The sequence below is a fragment of the Sander lucioperca genome, chromosome 18, assembly GCF_008315115.2.
Source record: "Sander lucioperca isolate FBNREF2018 chromosome 18, SLUC_FBN_1.2, whole genome shotgun sequence".
Taxonomy (NCBI): Eukaryota; Metazoa; Chordata; class Actinopteri; order Perciformes; family Percidae; genus Sander; species Sander lucioperca.
Window position 1 is genome coordinate 2,345,749 of NC_050190.1, and position 22,732 is coordinate 2,368,480.

A 22,732-nucleotide genomic window follows, 5' to 3' on the forward strand; every position below is an offset into this window, starting at 1 on the left:
AGGCGTCGGACGAGCTGGTGGCCTCAATTGGTTTCCAGTGGAATGTCATGAGCTGTGTTGTTCTTTCCTGGAGTGCCAGTGTCATTCAACCGAGTGATTCTTTTTCTGTGAGCCGATCTGACGGCCACATTCTGCTTTATTATTTATCATTTAAGGAGCTGATGGGATAACATTTCCCTGCAATTGTACCTTGCTGAGGTATGATTTTTATGTGAAAATAAAATTGATTGAAATTGAATTCATTTTAACATGTCACAACTTGTAGAATTTGATTATTAATTATAGGAAAATTAATTTATGTATGTCCTCTTCATAAGTGTTGTTCTGAAAGTGATGTTCGATACTTTTCTTCCTTTTAATTCCATATTGAAAGTATGACATATATTTCTGCAGTGTACGTAGATTGGCTGAGAGACTTGGGATTGAAATGCAGGTCACACCCCGACTGCAGACCTTCTGTTGTAAGGGAGCCTAGGTCATATCAACAGGACCACTTAGCAATTCCTTATTAATGCAGTCTTGACTCTGGTTTAAAGGAGGGCTTTGATTGTCTTCAGTGTAAATACCAATTTTGATCTGGTATCTGTTCCAAGCCTAATTTACAGCTGTAATAAAATGCAAAAGACATTACAATTTGTAGGAGTTGTAAGGCCGCCCCCCTAAACAGTCTCTGTGTTCTGCCCAGAGATATCCTATAGGGGCATCTATACATCTCCAAGAGTAGAATCAACCAAAGTATATGTGCTCTGTGTCACTAAAGGAACAATACTGATGTTCATATAATTTGATATAGTGAAACAAAGCAGTCAAAAGATTTTATTAAATGTTTCAACTCATCAGAAGTCTCTCTATTATCATAGTTATTCTAATAGTCCAGGAATTATTGAGCAAAACAAAATTAATCGTTACAGTACACAGTCTGGCTGTTTGTTTACAGCTGCATTTTATTGTGCAATCCTGTATTTACACTAACAAGAACCCCTCTTTTGTCTGAAGACACCTAGAAAATCCTTACCTAGACTGCTACTGTATGTACTTAGGAATAACCTTCGGTGCTTGTCAAAGTTTGTACTTTGAAACGACCACCCAGGCTTTGCTGTGTCTGTCTACCTGTGGTAGTCAGCAGGGCTGGCTTATGGAGGGACAGGGAAGAGGGGACTTTATAAAAGATCTGGGTAGAGGTGTTACTGTATTAGTCAAGACTGAGGGAGCTGAAGAACACGGAGGGAACCCTTTTCTTTAGCCCATGATGGGTTACAGCAACCTGTGTCTGCTACTGCTGCTGAGCAGCTACACGTTGGCCCGTAAGTAGAAATCAATTTTAATTTAAAATAATTGGATTATGATAAAATGTACACAAAATCTATTTGTTTTTAATGGTCATTGGAACAAGCATAGCCATCGTGAACCAGAATTAACAATACCAGGACCCTGGAATACAGCCATTGTTTATTTTTTTAACCTGTGCTTTTCATATCAAAATGTCTTCTGTAAATACACCTATATAGGCTATATAGGTGTGTTTATAGTTCCAGGGTCCTACATTTTGGCATGCTGGCTCACTTTCATGGCTTACCGTGGCAAGTTAATAGAACAGAGCCATCAATAACACCTGAGATATGCTTTTCCTACTATAGCAAGTCTTTGAGTTAATTACAAATATTCTGTGTGTACTATCTATCAATCAATACATTTTTCAATTAATTTATTTGTCAGTGAAATCATTTAAAAATACAATTTCAAGAAAAGGTAATCCGTCAGTTTACTATTTACTTTATTATACTAATATCCATCCATCCATACATATATACGTACATAGGTTAGTTAAGTGCATGTACAGATATGCAAGATGATAATGATTAAGTTGTTACTCAGAAATCCATGTGTTTTAAAAGTGGCATCCAATCATTAAGAGAACAGAACTGTATATATTTCATATTGTATACTGTACATATTAGCCATCCATCAACAGTCATTTATTGTAAGTTGCAAAATGGATGCAAAATGAATGCTTGTGCTAAAGTTATGCTAGTGCTCAGTGTGTTTTCCTTGCCACTGCTGGTGATTTAAAGGAACATAACACCCAAAATATACTCTTGCTGTTGATTTTTACAAGACAATTAGACCATTTTTGTTCACTTTACCACCAGAATTTGTATTTATAATTATAATAAATAATGTCTTAAACGTATGTTTACTAATCATGTATATGACCCTTCACTTTTTTTCAGAGGAAGGCAATGGCAGTAATGAACAAAGTTCAACGTGTCTGTGTGAGTTGCTATCTACACATCAGTTAAATTCACATGCAATTTTAATTATTCAATCAATGCTGTTCTGAAGATAATGTAATTGGATTGTTTTCATTATATTCTGTACTATTTTGGTAAAAAAAAAGATTGTACTTATATTGAGTTGATAGGGCCCCAAATTGATGTAACACTCTGGACTTTGTCAGTTCCTCTGAGAGGCTGGCAGTGTGTGTACCTTGAAAAGTGTGTATGTGCATAGGGTAGATAGAGAAGGGTCAATGTGCTAAGAGAGTCAAACCTGCTAACAGATCGATGGTGGCTGTGCTAAACTAATAAACACATGATCCATTTTCTGGAGATAGCAGCAGGAACTGATGGACTCTTGTTCCTTTGCAGTTTATGATTCACTACAAGCAGTTTTTCACTGTTCAGAACATTATTTAGATGCTATTGGGTCCAAAGGTCTGCAGTGTTGGCTTACATTGATTTGATCAGCACTTAGCTTTGTACATACTGTAAGGGACAAAGATCTTAAAGAGTCAATATAACCATCTGTTTCCTCAACAGGCACGATCTAGAAAAGGCAATTCATGCCTTTATTAGTTCTAGGTTGGATTATTGTAATGCTCTTTACGTTGGTCTGAATCAGACCTCCATCGCACGTCTTCAACTTGTGCAAAATGCAGCTGCTCGCTTTTTAACAAACACATCTAGACGAGCACATATCACTCCTGTTCTCTACACCCTTCATTGGCTCCCTGTGCGTTTTAGAATCGATTTTAAGATTTTATTGTTTGCTTTCAAGGCCTTAAATGGTCTGGCCCCGGAGTATTTGTCCGAAATTTTAATTTTGCGGGAGCACAACCGGTCATTGCGGTCTTCAAACCAGCGACTTTTAGAAGTGCCAAGGTCTAGATATAAACGGTGGGGTGACCAGGCTTTTGCAGTTGCTGCTCCGAGACTCTGGAACAAGTTACCCCCTGATATCCGCACTATTACAGATGTAGCTCTTTTTAGGTCCAAACTTAAAACGCATCTGTTTAGTCAGGCTTTTAATACGTAGCAGTGGTGTGACGATTTCATTCTTCTGTTTCTCTGTAACTATTTCTGATTTTACATGTTCTTTCTTTATATTGTATGATATGTGTTTTTATTCTTGGTTTCGATGTTAAGCACTTTGGATACCTGCTGGTTGCTGTAAAGTGCTATATAAATAAAGTTTGATTGATTGATTGATTGATGTGATACCATTATGTTATTGCAGTGGCATCCAGATTCAAGACCTATAAGAAATATGTGTACCAATACACCACAGTGAGCAGAAATGGTGTGGTGGGCACTGCTAACCTGAAGAATGGCCCTAAGGTCTCCTGTCAGGTACATGCTGTTTATGTGTCCCACTTTGTCAGGCCACCTCATAACAGAATGTTCTCATCTAAGCTCCCTCCCTGTCTCTCCATTGACCCTGTTATTGCTGGCACATATCTTTAGGTAGAGATTGAAGTCCCCCAGATGTGCAGATTCGTCATGCACACCAGGGACTGTGCTCTCAGTGAGGTGTCTGTCATGGATCCCCAGGGCCAGCCGGTTTACAGGCAGGCCCCCGGCTCTGAGGCCTTCCAGGCTGCCATGGAAAGGTCAGTGCAAAACATTCTTTACATGATCATATGCATTAGTACTGAGACCAGGAGGTGACACTTTTTGTGCTGTTACGTACTGGTGCTTGGAGCAGCCAAAAGGGTAGAAAGCAATCATTTCTCACATTATATTACACATAATATATCAAAGTCTTGTTGAATATATGACACACACCATGTATTAGTTAACAGTGTTAACTGTAGAACTGTTGTATAAAAGCAATGAATTAATTAATTATTTTTTAATTTCTGATTATAAAAATTTGACCCATAGTGATGAGCTGCATCTCAAATTAATCTTCAGGTTCCAAGCTTTCAGATGATACACACCACTTCTAGGTGGCATATACCGCTTATACAGAATAGTATCGCAATTATTTCCGTGGACATACTGTATCAATACACAGACGCCAAGTATCCATCTTTTCTTATATAAATTGCACATGAGAATTTTAAGTTTTGTACTAGAATAATAATACCAATAGCTTTTTCAGTCCACTAGATGGTGCAGTTGAGTTTTTTGTCAAACAGTGAAATTTATCTTTTTAAATAAAACAGATACTGTTTTGACAAAGTTTTCCTTTGCGGACACAATTTGAAGTTTGGGATAAAAGGTAATAAATTGCAGAATATCGCAATATGTTTAAAATCACAATAATATCGTATCATGACATAAGTATCTTGATATTATTGCATGGAGGGGCCTCTGGTGATTCCCACTTCTAGTTTTTTATGAGTTCTTCTGCCTGTGGGAGGGTTCCAGTCACTTTACACATCTTCATAGCTGCTTACAGCAACAACCAGCCTCACCCTGCCTCAGCGTTATTGCATCCAGTCTTCCAAGAGCAAGATTAAAGGAAAGGCTGACTGTCTTCTTTGGATCTAGTAAGGTTAGAAGAAGTCTAAAATATCAACACAATTACCCTGTTTATTTCATTTCAATGAATATGAATATTATTTGGGATTTATTTTAGTCTGGGTTATATGCAGTACTTCTAATTGCCCTCCAAACTAAGAAAGTTAGAAATTAGTTATATTTTGGCTATACCTGGATTATATGTTTTTGGTTGATTATAAAATTGTCTTTGTTGCAAATATGAAGGGTTAAATTCATGATTATATTTTAAAAAAGTCCTTGTCTGTTATTGAGATAATATTTTATGAAATTTAATTCAGGCTAATTGCAATATTCCCTGTTTGTCCCTGAACCCCACTTGAAAACAATTGACTTTGAAGTAGTGTGTACCTCAGACCACATTTACACTCTACACACCCTTATTAAAAACTAGACCAAAAATAAAAATGGAAAAATATTTGCATGTTTTATAGACTTTAAAAAAAGCATTTGATTCAAAATGGCATGATGGGCTTTTTTATAAACTAAAATTGAAAGTGGTGTAGGGGTAAAGTTTATGACATTATTAAATCACTGTACATGGAAAATAAATGTGCAGTATAAATTGGCTCCAAAAGAACAGAATTCTTTAAACAGGGGCGTGGAGAGAGACAGGGAGGCAGTTTGAGTCCAACACTGTTTAACATTTACATTAATGAACTAGCAGTGATGTTGGAACAATCTTGCAGCCCCAGGTCTCACACTTCAAGTTACAACTTCACTCTGGGCAACACCAGGCTAGAACAAAATGGCTCATATAATTACTTAGGGGTTGAAAGTGCATCAGAGAGTTTCAACCTGGCCATAATTACACTATGTAATAAAGCTTGGAGAGCTTTGTATGCAATCAAATGCAAATTTGGAAAAACAATTATCCCCACAAGAATTTGGCTAAAAATCTAAAAGAAACATTATAACACCAATAATGCTTTATGGAAGCAAAATCTGGGGGCCAATTTCGAAACCAGAATTTAAAAACTGGGATAAAACTCCCACTGAAGAATTACAATTGGAATTCTGTAAAATTATTTTAAAAGTGTGCCCAAACACCCCAAACAATGCATGCAGAGCAGAACTCGGTATATTCCCTCTGAAAATTCAAATCCAAAAAAGATTTCAATTAAATATTGGCAGCATTTAAATCAAACTGATAAAAATTCCAGTGCATACAAAGCTCTCCTGAGCAATCATCAGTCTTCAGATCTGTATGTTTGTTCTTATGCTTTGGCAACAGCGGCTGAAGGACTGCGAGGCTCAGGATATTGGTGGTGCCATGGTTGCTGTGCCCCTATATGCATAAAGAATACGCTGTGTCACCACGTCAGAGGATTTCCACCCTCTAATCAACAGGGCTGTGATAGAGACATGAGCAAATAAGAGCCATTTTTTTTATTGAACATTTTGAAGATAACATGAAACCATGGATGTATATGCCTATTGACCGCACAAAACACATTGCAACTGCAGCCTCTCTTTCTCTGTATCTCTCTTCATCCGTATACTCTGGCTCAAATGAATAAGGGTGGCCATCCAATTAGGCTATAATGACCTCATCCGCATTGTCGAAAACGAAATCATTTAAATATTGAGCCATGGCAATGAAAATTGTTTAAATAACAACACAAACCTATAATTTCTGTAGCCTACTCCAAAACAACAAACTACCGGAACGCCTTTTACCTGACTCACGTTCCACACACCACACCACTGTCTTTGGAATAGAAGTCACCTTGTGAGATCCATAATGTTGTCAGACACTTTTAATAACATTCTGAGTCCGTCAGTGGCAAAAACAATCACTTTTAGTGGGCAAATATTGAGGGTGCACAATTGCGCCACAAGGTTACATTGCAGCTCTGTTCGTGCCAGCCCGTCACTTTGTTCTCTCTCAATACTAGAACAATTTCAAAGATTTTTGGTCACATCAAAATTATACACAAATTTACCTGATCTAAGACCAAAACGTTGTATTTTCTAAATAAATAATTGCTTGTGTAATGGTCAGTGTGCGGGATTCTTTCTAAGTTCCAGACACAAATGCATGGGGAAATGGGGTCGAGGTTGAAAAATTACCATATAAGGCTACATTCAGAATGTAGAAAGAGACCCAAACCAAATCTGAATAACCTCACTCATACACACAACCAGATCTGTTTTAGTAATGACAATGAGAACAGGGAACATTTTATTTAAATCTGATTTTTTCAATTCTGACTTGTGACACTTTCATATATGGCCATACATGTAGATTTAATACACAGTACATAAATCACATTATGGCAATGCATCTTTAGTGTGAACCGTTGGAATTCATGTGACTTTAATGTCTCTTTAATTTGACAGTTGTTGTGATAAAGTGTTTATTGGAGAGAGACTGTGAGTTGAGACCTAACAAATATTTGCAACTCGGGGTGGCTGTAGCTCAGGTGTTAGTGCGGTCGCTAGAAGGTTGGTAGTTCGATCCCTGGCCCTGCAGTGCCATGTCGAAGTGTCCATGGGCAAGACACTGAACCCCGAATTGCTCCCGCCATCTGAGTGATGAGCAGGTAGAAGCTTGTATGGCAGCCTCGGCCACAGTGTATGAATGTGTGTGAATGGTGAATGGTTCCTGTACTATGTTAAAGTGCTTTGAGTAGTCGTTAAGACTAGAAAAGCGCTATATAAACACAGTCATAGTGTGAGCCTATACTGAGTTAAATGAATTGCTCTGTACTTTTCTTTACACAGGAACCTTCTTAGGTTCACTGTGGAAGGAGGTACCAGTGTTCAACTTTTCCCCAAGACAGATGAGCCAGTCAACATCCTTAATATTAAAAGAGGAATCGTTTCAGCACTCAATGTGCCCGTCATGGAGGATGAACAGAAGAGCCTCATGGTTGGTATCTTCTCACAACTCTAAAAATGTCCCAGAACGGGCACAATTATGGCATTAGGTTCTTTAGATGAAGACACATTATGTTAGATGTAAATTGCATTGGGTAAAGTAGGTTGCTAAAGCTGCAATTGAGCATACAGTACATATATACTGTAAAGGGAGCAGATGAAGAACATGAAAGAAAATGAAATGACAGAAAAATAAAGATCACATTCTGGTGAAAGTTTTTTTTTTTTAAATACACTTGCACTTGCATGACGCTTTGTCATGTTCATGAGCTAAATCCCTCATTATCTGTTTTTTCTTTTTCAGAGCACAGTGCATGGCCAATGTTTAACAGAATACCTGGTCCATGCCAGGAAGGATATTGCCACAGATGTGACACTGTCCAGAGATCTGTCCCAGTGTGACCAGTTTTACAGCAGGAAACTAGTCAACAGCCCCCTGGCCCTGCTGCAAAAACTGGTGAGATATTAGTACCTGCCTCTAGAGCTTCTGACTGGATACTGTCTTTAATATACTCTTTATATTATGTTGGTCTATACTGTACACACAACATCTATTGCACGTCTAGGCTATTCATCCTGGGAGAGAGATTCCCCAGTTACAGTTTTTTTCAACTGCTTACACACAAAATGTTTTCATGTCACACGATTTTTGAACCCTCTCACTCAAAGTGCAAAACTACACAGCAAATCTCCAAAACCATAAGCTATTCCTCAGCCTTTCACTCAGTTTTCAATCGCATAAAACACTTTTTTCAAAACACCACACACAATTCTCTACCTAAGACACAAAAATCTAACAGGAAGTGACTTGCTTTTCTTTTCTAAACACAACCAATCAAAATGCTACACTTATTTACCAGGGCACACACACACTCCTCACATGTGCAAACACATTATGTCATAACTGAACACTAACCGATCACTGCTTTAGTATAGGTCAAAGGTCAGATTACCTGTTTTGAACAATGGATGCCAACAATAGACAGAGAGCAAGGGGAGGAGGAGGGAGAGACAGGGGACGACAACGAGGAGGAGGAAGAGGAGGAGGAGGGAAGAAGAGAAAGGAGAGCCATCTCTGATGAGATCAGGGCCACACTTATTCATCATGTGGATTGACCAACGAGAGAAGCCCATCTTGAGTAGCTTTACAGTGGCGTCCATACTGCATGCAACTATCTAATGACTATTTCAGCATTACAAATCAATCAGACTTTGTTTTGCACAAAGTGCATACAATCTCCCCCGCCCCACACACACACGCACACACACACACACACACACACACACACACACACACACTATTCTAAAAATGATACCTTTGGTTTACATATATTTGTAGTTTTGTTTTCTTGTTTCATGCTACTGTATACAACACTGTGCTACTCTTACAAACGTAATATTTTGCCCAATAAATATTTTCTTTTTTCATGTAACATTACATTGTTTTTTACAGTGCACTTTTCAACCCCTCTCAGCAGATTACTTTATCTCTAGAACATTGTAAATGTAGATATAAGCCTATGAAAGACAAAAGAGCTTTAGATTTAGAACAACAGTGTGTACATGGTATATCCAAAAATGTACTTTCTGTAGAACTTCTCTAAAGGGAGCATTCTCTTTGCTTTCTCCTATGTTGCTAAAGTCAAAGGTAATTTGACTCCAATAAATGTTCATAGACTTCAGGAGAGGGGAAGATGGTGAACAACCTCTTGAAATTGCCAGGGAACCAGTTGATAATATAAAGGTTTTATTTAGTTTAGTTTATTTTAATTTCTTGGCACTATTATCTCTGCCAATGTTACCAGCCTCAGACCTAGGGGAATCTGGGCAGGTACAAAGCCACAGGCTGAATAGCACTGTGGGTTGGAAAGAAGTGGAGATACAGAAATTATGTCTTTCTCAAGCGCTGGATGTTTATTTCTTTCTTAAAGTGAACACATACAACAGATCAGAGGCTACATTGGATTACTTCTATGAAATACATTACAATACAAACACCCTTTTCACAGATCAAATACACATCATAATAACCTTTCTACACAGAACATGACAACATACATCACATAGACAACCTTACTGGTGATATACTCTTTTGATACATGTTAACAAAGATTGGAAAGGTTTAAAAATATACCTGTGGGTTGGAAAGAAGTGGAGATACAGAAATTGTCTTTCTCAAGCGCTGGATGTTTATTTCTGAGCGCTCGAGCAACACTATGGTGAAGCAGCGCAACAGCGCCATCTACTGGCAAGGAGTGAAATACATGGACATTTTATCTTAAATGTAATAAAATAAAAAAATAGGAGGGGGTAACTGTTTTTTTAATTAAACTAATATATGAGGCCATTTTCTCTACCCATTACACCAACCTTAAAGCTATAGTGCGCAACTATTTTATATTAATGAACGTCTGTTACATTCAGGCTATTGCCAAATGAGTTGATACAAAGCTAATTAGGCTTTATCAGTTCCACATAATTCTCTCTGCATTACTCAGTATGGCTATGTTTAAAAAATGGTGTCATCTGGTGACTTTCACGCGCAAAAACTGAAGTAATGCATTTTTCGAGTCTATCATAATTTTTTAATTCACCGTGTTAGCAACTGCGTGGAGGAAAGGTGGGGATGGTGTGCAATCACCAAAAGCTTGCATCATGTCGATGAACCGACAGTGTTGTTGTCATTGCTTAGAATCCCTCATGGGGGCGACGAAACTACGCACTATGGCGTTAAATAGGAAAGTAATATTTACACAATCTTAAAGTAGGCTCATCAGAGATTGCACTGTGTCTCTGTTTCCCAACCGACAGCGGCAAATGGCCGCCCACCAAGAGCCTAGTTCTGTCTGACGTTTCTAGCCTGGTCCTAACAGACTCTCATACATTTCATTTGTACAAGTGTTAACTTCCTTGAAGGCAACTCTGTTGAAGTTTAAAACTATTGGATCTGCCCAGAGCCACTCTGGATCTGCCTTAACCAATCGCTAATGTTTGGTCGTGACGTATGTCATGCACATGTGCAACAAGAGGGGAGACCGACAAGGCTTATGGTGCGTTCATGCCACATGGGAATATCAGGGACCGCCCCCGTGATTACGTTGTTTTTCCGACTGCCAGCGTTCACATGGTCGGGATGCGTGTTCTTCTTCTTCTGTTATATTGGCGTTTGGCATAACAACTTGTTGCATGACTGCCACCAACTGTTGAGCGTAGCCTAGAGCATCAGGTATGTGAAAACATGGAGGCCACAATAACAAAAGATTTGCTGCTGTTTTCTTATGTGAGCATACAAACAGCACATCGACAGGTGTTTGTGTTATCTGCAGGACAACGAACAGGAAAGGACACGGATAAGGTGTTGTTTTTTATACATAGGCCTATTTATGAATAATTTGAAACATGTTATGTCTGTGTATGTTTCTTGGCAGATGCGTTTGTCCACAATAAACTGTTTATTGTCATTGAAATATTTTCAGTGAACCAAAGTCGCCTACATCAAACGTCAGTTGTCAACAACGCCTCACCAACTGGGAAACTGTTAGAAAAATCTAGCCCCAGTTTCTCACCTCTGATTCCCACATGAAGTGACGTGAATGATGACGTTTTCACTGGGAAAAATGTTTTTCCGATGCCCAAGAACGCACGGTTATATTTAGCATTAGCATTGCTAGCAACTCCTTCACCACTAACGGAGCGGGCTGGAAAATCAAACTTTTCCCGAACCCGTGGGGAGGAGGGTCACAACATCATGGCCACCAACAAAACTCAGCAAAGATTGTTCTTGCTCGGGCTTTAACTTCTGTATATTCGGCAGCGTTGCCACAACGGACCGAATGGCTTCGCTCGCATCTTTCTCTGCCGCCATTATGGAACTACAACTCTAGTGCACGGCCTCAACGTCATCGTTCTCAGCCACTCCCTCTGTTCGCTAATTGGACCGCCAAAAATTTTGCTGGAGAAAATCCAAGACTATACCGCAAACCCAGACGTAGTACTGAAAGTAAATGAAAATTGAGTGTAAGTACGTAGGAGGGCAGAGCCAGGCTATGACATTTCTGCCTTTTAAAAGGAAGTTTTTCCTTGCCTTTTCCTTTGCACTAAATGCTTGCTCTTGGGGGGGAATTTTGGGTCTCTGTACAGAGTGTGTTCTAGACCTACTTTATCTGTAAAGGCTCTGACACACCAACTCAACGGCCGACTGTCGGCAGAAAAGGCAACTCCCCGAGTTGGTCAAAAAAGTGCCTCGGAACACACCGAAGTGACGCCGACTTAAGCGTACATTCTGCGCGTGCGCGAGACATAATACGTCTCCATAACAGCTGGCGGCGCTAATCTGTATTGTCGCCCAAAAAATGAAAACCGGCAGCTGATTGGACAAACGCGTCACGTGGGTCTGGCTTCTCCCCGACCATAATGGTGGCTCGTTCGGAATACGATCTCGTATTTCTTTATTTTTTTTTTTTTAGAAGTCATTGGAGTCACATGTCACATTTAATTTTTAAACAGTAGATGGCAGTGCTACATCATGTCTCAGTCTACTCACAATCCTGCATCACACTGTAAATCCTGCAGGCCACAGCAGCATCTGAACACGTTGGTCTTTATATTTAAATTGTGTGAGGTGCTGAACTGTGTGCCTGGATTATCCAATCCTTGCTTTTATTACACACTCTCTGCAATCCCTGTTTACTTTGCTGTTTCCATATATTTTATTGGATACAGCATTCAAACAATATTTGCAACACAGTACAATATAAGTCTCAAGTTTGTGTTTTCAGAATTAACAATTCTTCAAAACAAATGTCCTTTTGTGGTTTCATCCCATATCCCTCCCTCCAGAGTGTGTGAGTGGTGTTGGGGGGTGCATATTTATACACGCACATACATACATATAGCTCTTAGAGAGTGAAATCAGGAAACAAAACAACAAACAAACAAACGAAATAAATGAGTAAGTTAGGAGGACTGAGTGAACTGTAGAAAAAGGTTAGTAGTTGCCGACACGCCAGGTTGCTAGGATTCATGGACCAGCAGGAGTCATGAGGGCTATGGCTCAATTACACCTATAAAGCGGCTGATGGTGTGGCGGGCAGCCAGTGAGGTATAGCGAGGTAGGAACCTATGCAGACAAATACTAAATATGCCACTACAGTGACATTTCCCTAATGGAAAGCTGGTTCACATAATTAATCAGTGGTTTCCAATGAGAATAAAATTTATCAGTAGAGCCTCGGAGAGTAAACTTTATCTTCTCAAGTTTTAAGAAAGACAATGTGTCACATAGCCAGGCTTTAAACGACGGTGGTAAGGGTGACTTCCATAGAGTCAGAATTTTCCGACAAGCAATTAGAGAGGTAAAAGCAATTACATTGACTTGAGTTGTTGTCAACTTGAGGACAGATCCTCAACGCCAAAACCTTCGAGACTGCGTCAAAATATAGCTGCCAGAAGTTGAACAATTTGGGGCATGACCAGAACATATGGGTCAAATTACAAGGGGTCTGAGAACATCTACTGCATCCCTTGTCCGGGCCACCCGGATAAATCTTGGAAAGCCTGGCCTTGCTAAAGTGAATCCTATGTACCACTTTAAATTGAACAAGACTAAGTCTAGCACAGCTGGAGGAAGAATTGACTGCTCGCAGGGCTTTTTCCCAAAAGTCATCAGACAGGGAAATCTGCAGTTTGCTCTCCCAGCTGGTCCTTATTTTGTTAACAACAGAATCAGAATTGGATTGAGAGGAGTGGGTCCTAGCGAAATCCCGTAACTGAAAGTATCTTAGAAAATCAGAGCCGCTGAAGTTAAAAGTTGTGCGCAATTGCTCAAAGCTAACAAAACAGCCGTTAACATATATATCTCTGAAATATCGGAGGCCACTCCTAGCAAAAAGCGTGAATCTAGGGTCAATTTGAGCAGGAAGGAATAAATGGTTATCGCAAATAGGGGTTGTCTAAGGGAGGGTGAGCCAGCCGGAGTTGCGCCTAATTTGTGCCCAGATTTTCAGAGTGCCAGTTACTATAGGATTTGATGTATAAAGTGACGGGGAGAAAGGAAGGCTACTGCAAACCAGGGATAGAACAAGCAGAGGAGCATGACTTGGCCTCTATTTGACACCAGTTGCTCCGAGCTGAGGTAAACCAAAGCATAATCTTATGAGCATTTGGCTCATAATGCTAAGCAGGCCAAGACCCCCAAGGGATCTGCTCCTCTGCAATAGTGATCTACCGGCTCTGGCGTGATTGCCAGCCCAAATAAACAAAGAGATAATACTTTCTATGGCAGTGAAGAATGACCTGGGTAAGAAGATAGGCATTGGAAAATATATAGGTATCTAGGAAGTATATTCATCTTAACAGTCTGTACTCTTCCGGCCAGGGATAATGGTAGACGGCTCCACCTCTGCAAATCAGACTTAACTGTTGTCGTTAATGCAGTAAAGTTCTGCTCTCGTAATGTCCTGACGGATCTTGTGATTGCAATGCCTAAATATTTGAATCCTGAATTAGATAGTCTAAAGGGGACTGAAGACGGCGGTAGCTTCACAGCTAATTGGTTAATAGCATAGCTATCAATCAGGACCAGGTAGTCCGTTTTCGAGATGTTTAATTTATAACCCGAGAACTTGCTAAAGGACTTCAGAACCGAGAGAACACGCGGGATGCTGGACTGAGGGTCACGGATGTACAAAAGGAGGTCGTCGGCATATAACGAGACCTTGTGGTCTGTGCCCCATCTCTGAATTCCCTTGATTCCCTCCTCTGCCTTCAAAGCAACTGAAAGTGGCTCAATAGCGACCGCAAATAAGGGTGGAGAAAGCAGACATCCCTGTCGGGTCCCGCGGAAGAGAGGAAAGGACCCAGAGCGCTGGGTGTTAGTACAAACTGATGCGCAGGGGGAGGAGTAGAGTAACCAAATCCAAGAAATTAAACCTTCCCCAAAACCAAACTGTTGGAGGGAGGAGAAGAGGTAGGCCCACTCCACCCTATCAAAAGCCTTCTCTGCGTCGAGAGATATAACAACCTTCGGTTCTGAAGGAGAATGTGGGGTGTGAATGATGCTGAGAAGTCTTCTGACATTAGCGAACGAGTGCCTCCCCCTTATAAATCCTGTCTGGTCCTCTGATATAACTGAGGGCATAACCGACTCCATTCTGCGGGCCAGAGCCTTTGCGAATATTTTAACGTCTACAGATAAGAGCGAGATCGGGCGGTACGATGTACAATTCAGGGGGTCTTTGCCATTTTTATAGATCAAAGAAATAGCAGCCTGTGTGAGGGTGGGCGGCAGGGAGCCAAGGCGGTACGAGTGATTGAACATTTCCAATAATAATGGGGCCAGTTAGTCTGAGAATTTCTTATAAAATTCAACTGGGTACCCATTGGTTCCTGGGGATTTACCGTTGTTCATTAACTGTATTGCCTCTTTAATTTCTGAAAGCTGCAAGGGAGCGTTTAACATCTCACAATCACTATCAGATATTTTGGGCATGGCCAATTTTTAAAAAAACTGAGACAACTGAGCTTCATCATAAGAACATTCTGACTTATATAACTGGGAGTAGAACTTCCTGAAAGTACCATTAATCGTTTCTGGGTCAGATGTAAGGGAGCCCGTTTCGTCTTTTATCTGTGTAATTTGATTTGAGGCCATCTTGGCCATCAGTTGGTGGGCCAGGAGGTAACTGGCTTTATCCCCATGCTCATACATATATCCCCGCGCATGAAGGAGGTTTTGTTCAGCTTCCTTTGTCAAGAGGAGGTCAAGCTCAGTGTGAAGCACCATTCTCTCTTTATGTAAGTCAGATGATTGGTTGGTAGAGAGTAAGTTGTCCGCGATAGCTTTTTCTAGTTCTACTTGTTGAGCCTTATGGGCTCTTTACATAGGATGTGAATGATATAATTTTGCCTCTAACAAAAGCCTTAAGGGTTTCCCAGAGAAGGGAAGGTGAAGTCTCGTCGTTCTGATTGGTGTCTAGGAAAAGTTTAATATTCTCTGATAAAAAAGTCTACCTCAGCTAACAAAAGAGGATCCAGGTGCCAAAATTTTAATCCCTTTGGCTTGTGTTCGAAATGGAGGTCCAGAATAACAGTTGAGTGGTCCGATACCGTTATCAGTGAGTACTGGGTGGAGGAAATTGATGGTATCAATGCCCTGTCTATTATAAAGTAATCTATACGCGAGTATGTGCACTGGACATGGGAGAAAAAAGAGTATTGTCTGGCAGATGGGTATGAGAGCCTCCAGGGGTCAACATAGCCATACTGGTCCATGAAGGCAGAGAGAACTGCTGCCATTTTCGAGAGCGGGACAGGTTTCGGATTAGATCTGTCTAGTACTGGATCCATGACGCAGTTCATAGCCCCTCCTAGCACCAACAAGTGAGAGTTCAAGTTTGGAATAAAAGACAAAAACGATTTCATGAAAGAATCATCGTCCCAATTGGGGGCATAAACAGATGCTAATATAATAGTTTTTTGGTAAAGTGTGCCAGAGACAATAACATAGCGGCCATTCGAATCTGTAATTATAGTATCAGGTACAAAGTCAATCCTAGATCTTAACAATATTGCTGTACCCCTCGTTTTCAAATAAAATTTGGAGTGGAAGATCTGTCCGATCCAGGGCCTGTTCAATTTCCGTTGATCAGGATCACATAAGTGTGTCTCCTGCAAAAGCATTATATCCGCGTTCCAAGTTTTTAACATGCGTCATGTACGTTTCACCGAAGCGTTCAACCCACCAATGTTTAGTGAAATAATCCTCACTGCCTGCCCACCATTTGCCACCTGTTTAGTCACTCCAGCCATGGCGCAGAACACAATTACAATGTATCAGAGACATCCTAGGTTGTGAGCAACAAATGGAGAGAAAAAAAATAAATAAATGAATTAGCTGTGCAAAAACATATTTTACTATGAAAAAAATAATTGAAACAGTCCTCACAAATAGTAAACATATAAACAAAGGTTTCCCAACGTGCAAAACACTGGCTGTCCCACCTTGCTTCATTCCTCCCACCCAGATCAATGTCCAGCAAAAATCTAGGTCCACCCCTTGCCCCACCCAAGCTCTTCTCCCTGCCCACATCAACCCTTTCATACTTACCCTAACCGTCCGCACTTCCCTTTCCATATCAAGTCTCCTTTTCTTTTTATCTCAATACCCACGTCACGCCAAAACCCCAATAAACAAGATAAAAGATAAAATGCCAACCATTGTGTGCACTGTGCTATATCAGCGAGTGGCAGAGTATGCTCCAGGAATATCCCGTAGCTGTGTGGCTGTATGTCAAATACAGCTATAAGACTAAGAAGTCAGAAAAATTGAGAGGGGCCTGGAGCATAGGAAAATCCAACTATTGTTAACTAGCAACTTGTTACACAGTAGAGGATCCAAAAATAAACTTATGAACTCGTCCAAAAATGTATATAAAAATCCAAATAAAGTAATTCTGCAGAGCATGGTGCAGGTAGCTGAACTATGGTACCTGAAATATGATATGTCAATCACCACCTCCGAGATTGTAAACATTAGCCCGCAGCAAGAAAAAACAGCAGCAGAACAAAAACATCTACCCATTACCATTAATAATTAAAGGAAAAAAGAAGGCAGACTTAACAACATAAAGTGTCCGAGTGCATTATAGACTCAGTTTACTGTGTCTCTGGTCCAGCATCTTCAATGTTTTGCCCCTCAGAAGTTATGGAGTGTCATCCACTGGGCCACAGACCTTTAGCCTGCTAATTAGCTGCCATTTAGCTCTAAAACTAGCTGGGGGCTCACCTGCTGTACATTGTCTCAATTCGGCCCGGGCTCAGGGTCCATAACCCGCAGTAAAGCGGAGTGAATCTGCCCCGGGAAAAGGCTAGTCGACACAGCTAGTGCAGCCAGCCGTCAGCCCAGCTGAAGTCAGTTAGTCGGCCTCCATGTCTGGTCTCTGCTGGTAGGTAGCCGCAAAGGTTGGGCAAAGCTAGCTTCTGCTTAGCTCCGTTTGGTAGCGTGATCTGCAAGCAGGCTGGGAATAGGAGAGACAGTCTGAGGCCCAGGTTGTATAGCGTTGACATGGCGTCACGGTACTTAGCACGTTGCTTGAGGACCTCCGGTGTGTAGTCTTCGTAAATGTGTACCGGCGACCCTCGGTATTGGAGATCACCTCGTCTCTTGCGGGCCTCCCGTATAATCATCTCCTTTATCTGGAACCGGTGGAGACGAATAATTACCGGCCGTGGCTGCGACCCCGGTTGCAGCTTAGCACTGAGCGCCCGGTGCGCTCGGTCCAGTTCAGGCGTTGATGAGAGGGTCTGTTGGCCGAGCAATTCGACGAGGAGGTCTGCAAAAAAGGTTGTAGGCTGCGGACCTTCAGTAGATTCCGGGAGTCCGATTATCCTGATGTTGTTTCTGCGGCTGCGGCTTTTGAGATCTGATGTCTTCACCGTTAGCCTAGCGTTACTCTCGGCTAATGCTGCACTCCTGTCCTCCAGAGCCTGAATCCGTTGGTCCTGCAGCTCAACTCCGGACTCCAAAGAGTCAATCCATTGACCGTGCTCCGTCACCACAGCCTGGGTGCAGTCCAGTTTCGCCTCTAAGGCCGCAAAAGTGGTTTTTAAATCGGCGGTCTGTGGTCTTCCAGTAAGCTAGCGATGCTAGCTACGCATGTGTTGTTGCATGCGGCTGAGGCTTCTCCTTCGGTGCTCTTTTTAACATTTTTCCCGGATTTTGACATCGTGCCAGCTTATATTAAGTTAATGAAGTACACTAAGTTGTTTCAGACTATTGGGGTTAACGAAAAAGTAAACTTTCAAAATAAAGTTGTGGGAACCGAGACCACCCTGCCGTTCACATGTTCACCTAACCGGAAGTCACGATCTCGTATTTTACGAAAATAGTTCACTGAAACGTGTTTCTGAAAACATTTTAAGCGAGAAATAGGCCATGCAGTTGCTGAATCTGTCTTCATTTCAGATCGACAAAGGTCAGTTTAAAAAAACTTTCGTCAGATTTTGAGAGGCGTTCGTCAGGCTCATTCCGCTCATCATTTCCGGTAATTGGTCATTGAGTCCGACTGCCCACTGGCCGATTCAACATGTCAAATTGGCCCAATTGAAGGCCGACGGCTCCTCCGACTGACAATGGCACGGAAAACACCGAACAGACTCGAGTCACCAACCTCACCAGACTGTCCGACGGCCGATAATCGGGTTGGTGTGTCAGCGCCTTAAGGTGTCCTGAGATAACTTCTGTTATGATTGACACAATGATTACAATTTAATTGAATTATTCTTGTTGAAGAAGCTCAAAGAGTTCCAAAGAACACTGTCATCCAGTCTTTTTTAGGTCATAGTTTGTTTTGGTTTGTTTTGGTAATTTTACTCTTGAATTATAAACCTTTGGCTTTTGTTTTTATGGTATTTTTGTTACGTGGAAGGACAGAACGGACCCAAATGCAAAGTTCAACAACAAAAGGTTTATTTAACAAAAAAGGGGGAAGGAGGTGAGGGGAGGAGGACGCCAGGAACGGGGATACGTGGTCTAGGGAAGGATGGCGAGGGACTCGAGGACTGGGGTAGGATAGCGAGGGATGAGAGGACAGAGGTAGGATGGCGAGGGAAGAAAGGGCAGAGGTAGGATGGTGAGGGATGAAAGGGCAGAGGTAGGATGGTGAGGGAGCACTGGGGAGCGCGGGGAGACTGGGGTAGAAGAAGCCGAGGAGGAGGCACTGGGAGCCGGGGTACCGAGGAGCCGAAGAGGGGAAGACTGGAGTGGAGGCAGGGTGGAGCAGGGAGCCGTGGGAGGGGGACCGGATGGTGAAGCCAGCTGACTGGAGGCGGGAGCGAGGTGTGGAGCTGATGACTGCGGGGAGAAACACAAGGAGAGGTGAGGACAGGCACAGGATAACGGCAGGTAAGTCTACAACTATTTGAAGAGAGCGCTTGTAGCGAGTGTCACCAGTATGGCGGAGACAACGATCCAGCGAAGATAGTGTGTGGATCCGGGGTTGAAATACTGAGCTTGATTGTAGATGGCTGGCAGGTGTGCGTGGCAGGAGAGCGGTGATGGTGGAATGATGAACAGGTGTGCATAGTCAGCTGGCAGTAGCAGGCAGGAGCAGGCAGGAGGAGGGGAAAACACAGGAGAAGGAAAGAGGCAGGACCAACAGAGAAACACAAAAAGAACTAGAGAACTGGAAACAAAACCCCAAACCGCAACAATTTTCTCTCTATTTTAATTTGATAGATTAAGATATAAGTACGCTGTGTTGAATGTTTTTCTTGTTTTCCTGCTCTATGAGCTCACTAAGGCAAGTTCCTAACGTTGTAATTGTTGTAATGGCAATAACTCATATAAACTTTCATATTGATGTCCAATATATTTCTTTGTTTATGTATGCACCAAACACCAAAGTAAATTCCTTGCAATAAACCCTTTTCTAATTTTGATTCTCAACTTCACTATTACACTGCTGATACATTAAGATGGAATTTGGCATCTAGGTCAAATGAAAATTCCTGTGAACTACCAATCATATAAGGTCAAGTATAATATTCTATAATTGCTGGTCACCTTGTTTCTATAATGCATTATAAACACATTTATAATGAGTTTATAATCTGCTTATAGCAATGTATGAGTATAGTTATAAGCACTCGTACATAATCATAATGCTTTATAACAATAATTATAACACATTATAAACCATTTTCTAATGACTTATAAGGTCAAGAATCATAATACTCATAATTGCTCATCTTTCCCTGACTACATTTTCTTCTCAGGATCATAGTGTATTATAATTATCATGATTTGAATACATTAAAATCATTTTATCATGCATAATAAGCACTGCTCTAAGGCATAATGTGATTATAAGTTACTTTAAGTGGTCATTGGGTGCTTTAAGTACAGTAATAAAATTCCTGAATTAGTGAAATGTCCATCGAATGATGGACATTTCACTAATTCAGGAATTTTATTACAACTGAATTTTATTACAACTGAATTTGTTCTTTACCAAAAAGTTGTTTCAAATTGGAGTACTCAATTTCTGTTATGATCAGTTAAACATATAAATACATTTTACAAAGTTTTCTGTGTTCTACTTGCATGGATTTAAAAATATGATTTTTAGTTTACTTAAAGCACCCAACGCCACTTAGAGTAACATAATCAAATTATAATGCCTTATAGCAGTGATTATTCATTATAAAATGATGAGAATTATAATACACTATATCCTGGAAAGAAAATGGTAGTCAGTGAATGAGGAGCAATTATAGAATATTATACTTGGCTATATAAGTCATAAAATGCTTAATAATATGTTATGATTATAGTTATGAAGCATTATTATTATTCATGAGTGCTTATAACTATACTTATACATCACTATAAGCTGATTAATAACTCATTATAAATGTGTTTAAAATGCATTATAGACACAAAGTGACCAGCAATTATATAGTATGATACTTGACCTTTTAAGTCATTATAAAAATGCTTTATAATGTGTTTATTAAGATTCAAGATTCAAGATTCAAAAAGCTTTATTGTCTAATATGTTGCCATGTTAGAAAATTTTCTTTTGATTGAAGGCAGAGTGTGTGTGATGTGTCAGTGTCATGAGTTTTGTATATGTATTGCATTAGAAATGAAGGATTTGTTGTATAATGACTTTTTAGCCAGAGGCACTCTGAACCTTCTTCTTGATGGTAATAGCTCAAAGCTATGGTGGTGGGGGTGGGAGGCATATTGGATGATGAAGTTGGATTTTCTTTCCACTGCTTGTATATAAAGATCAGATGGCTGTTTTTGTGGAATGCCTATGATCTTAATGGCTTGCCTGGCTATCCTAGCCAGCTTTCTCTTGCATTTGTTTGGTAGGAAGCTGTACCAAGATGTGATGTTGAAAGCGATGACAGACTCTATACTCTGGATAGAATGTCCTGTCTCACTTCAAATCGTTTACACCTTCTGAGGAGACACATGCGCTGTTGGGCCTTTTTGTAAATTGTGTCAACATGCAGGGTGAAGATGTGACGGTGGTCAATCAAAGTACCAAGTACTTGAATCCTGTTCCACTACTTGCCCTTCCAGTCTCAATGGTGTGGATAGTGGATGAGGAGTATCAAGCAGTCGGCCCCTATGGCAACACAGTTCCTTGGTCTTGGTGATGTTAAGCTCCAGTGAACTTCTCTTGAACCAAAGTGCCATTGTGTTGACATACTACTTGTAAGTGGACAGGGAGTCGTCATCAGTGAGGTTGGCCACCAAGGCCATGTCATCTGCATACTTAAATAGCTTGAGTCTGTTGCTGCTGCAGGTGATCTCATTTGTATAGAATAGGACAGGTGACAACACACAGCCCTGAGGCACTCCTGTGTTTAAAATAGTGTTGGTGGACTTAAACCCATTTACCCTCACATGCTGGGTCTGTCCTTTAAAAACTCCTTAATCCAGAGTGTCAGAGTTGGGTTAACTTGCAGCTGTTGGCAGTGCAGAAGAGTGTTGATGTTCACTGTATTGAATGCAGATGAGAAATCCATAGATAAGATCCTGACAAAGGAGTTGGGAGAGTCAAGGTGTCTTGTTACAGTGTCCAGAAGAGTCAGGCTGGCATCCTCTACACCTCGCTTTGATTTATAAGCAAACTGTAGTGGATCCAAGCTCTCTCCGACCATGGTGATGAGTTCATCTGCAACAACTCTCTCCATGCATTTGCAGAGGATGGAGGTAAGCGCCACAGGTCTGAAGTCATTCATTGCTTTGACATTGGGTTGTTTGGGAACAGGTATGATTGTAGTTTCCTTCCATGCCCTGGGTACAAAGCTGGCATCAAGGAACAGCTGGAAAAGTTGTGTCATTACACCAGCTAGCTGAGGTGCACACTCCATTAAAATGCGTCCCTTCAGTCCATCTGGGCCAGGAGCTTTGGTAGAATGGAGACGGGTAAAGATGGAGGCAACCCTCTTCTCCTCCACACAGATTGATTCAGATCAATGGCTCATGTTGTGTGGGATCCAACCCTCAGGATCTGCATTGTTGAACCTGGTATAGAAAGTATTCAGTT

The 22,732-nt window shown here is 40.9% G+C and overlaps 1 protein-coding gene across 2 annotated transcripts in view; it reads left to right on the top strand.

Annotated features, from left to right (window-relative positions):
• The first annotated feature begins 315 nt into the window (after window positions 1-315).
• apoba (apolipoprotein Ba) overlaps window positions 316-22,732 on the top strand; it is a 56,059-nt gene continuing 33,642 nt past the window's right edge. Inside the window, exons 1-6 of one of the 2 annotated variants that reach the window (XM_031280472.2) lie at window positions 316-1,304; window positions 2,232-2,273; window positions 3,517-3,629; window positions 3,744-3,889; window positions 7,512-7,659; window positions 7,972-8,124. In XM_031280472.2, coding sequence (XP_031136332.1) covers window positions 1,247-1,304; window positions 2,232-2,273; window positions 3,517-3,629; window positions 3,744-3,889; window positions 7,512-7,659; window positions 7,972-8,124 — 660 coding nt within the window. In that variant the 5' untranslated portion in view covers window positions 316-1,246. The remainder of the gene's footprint in view (window positions 1,305-2,231; window positions 2,274-3,516; window positions 3,630-3,743; window positions 3,890-7,511; window positions 7,660-7,971; window positions 8,125-22,732) is intronic. The other variant, XM_031280474.2, reaches the window with a different exon arrangement.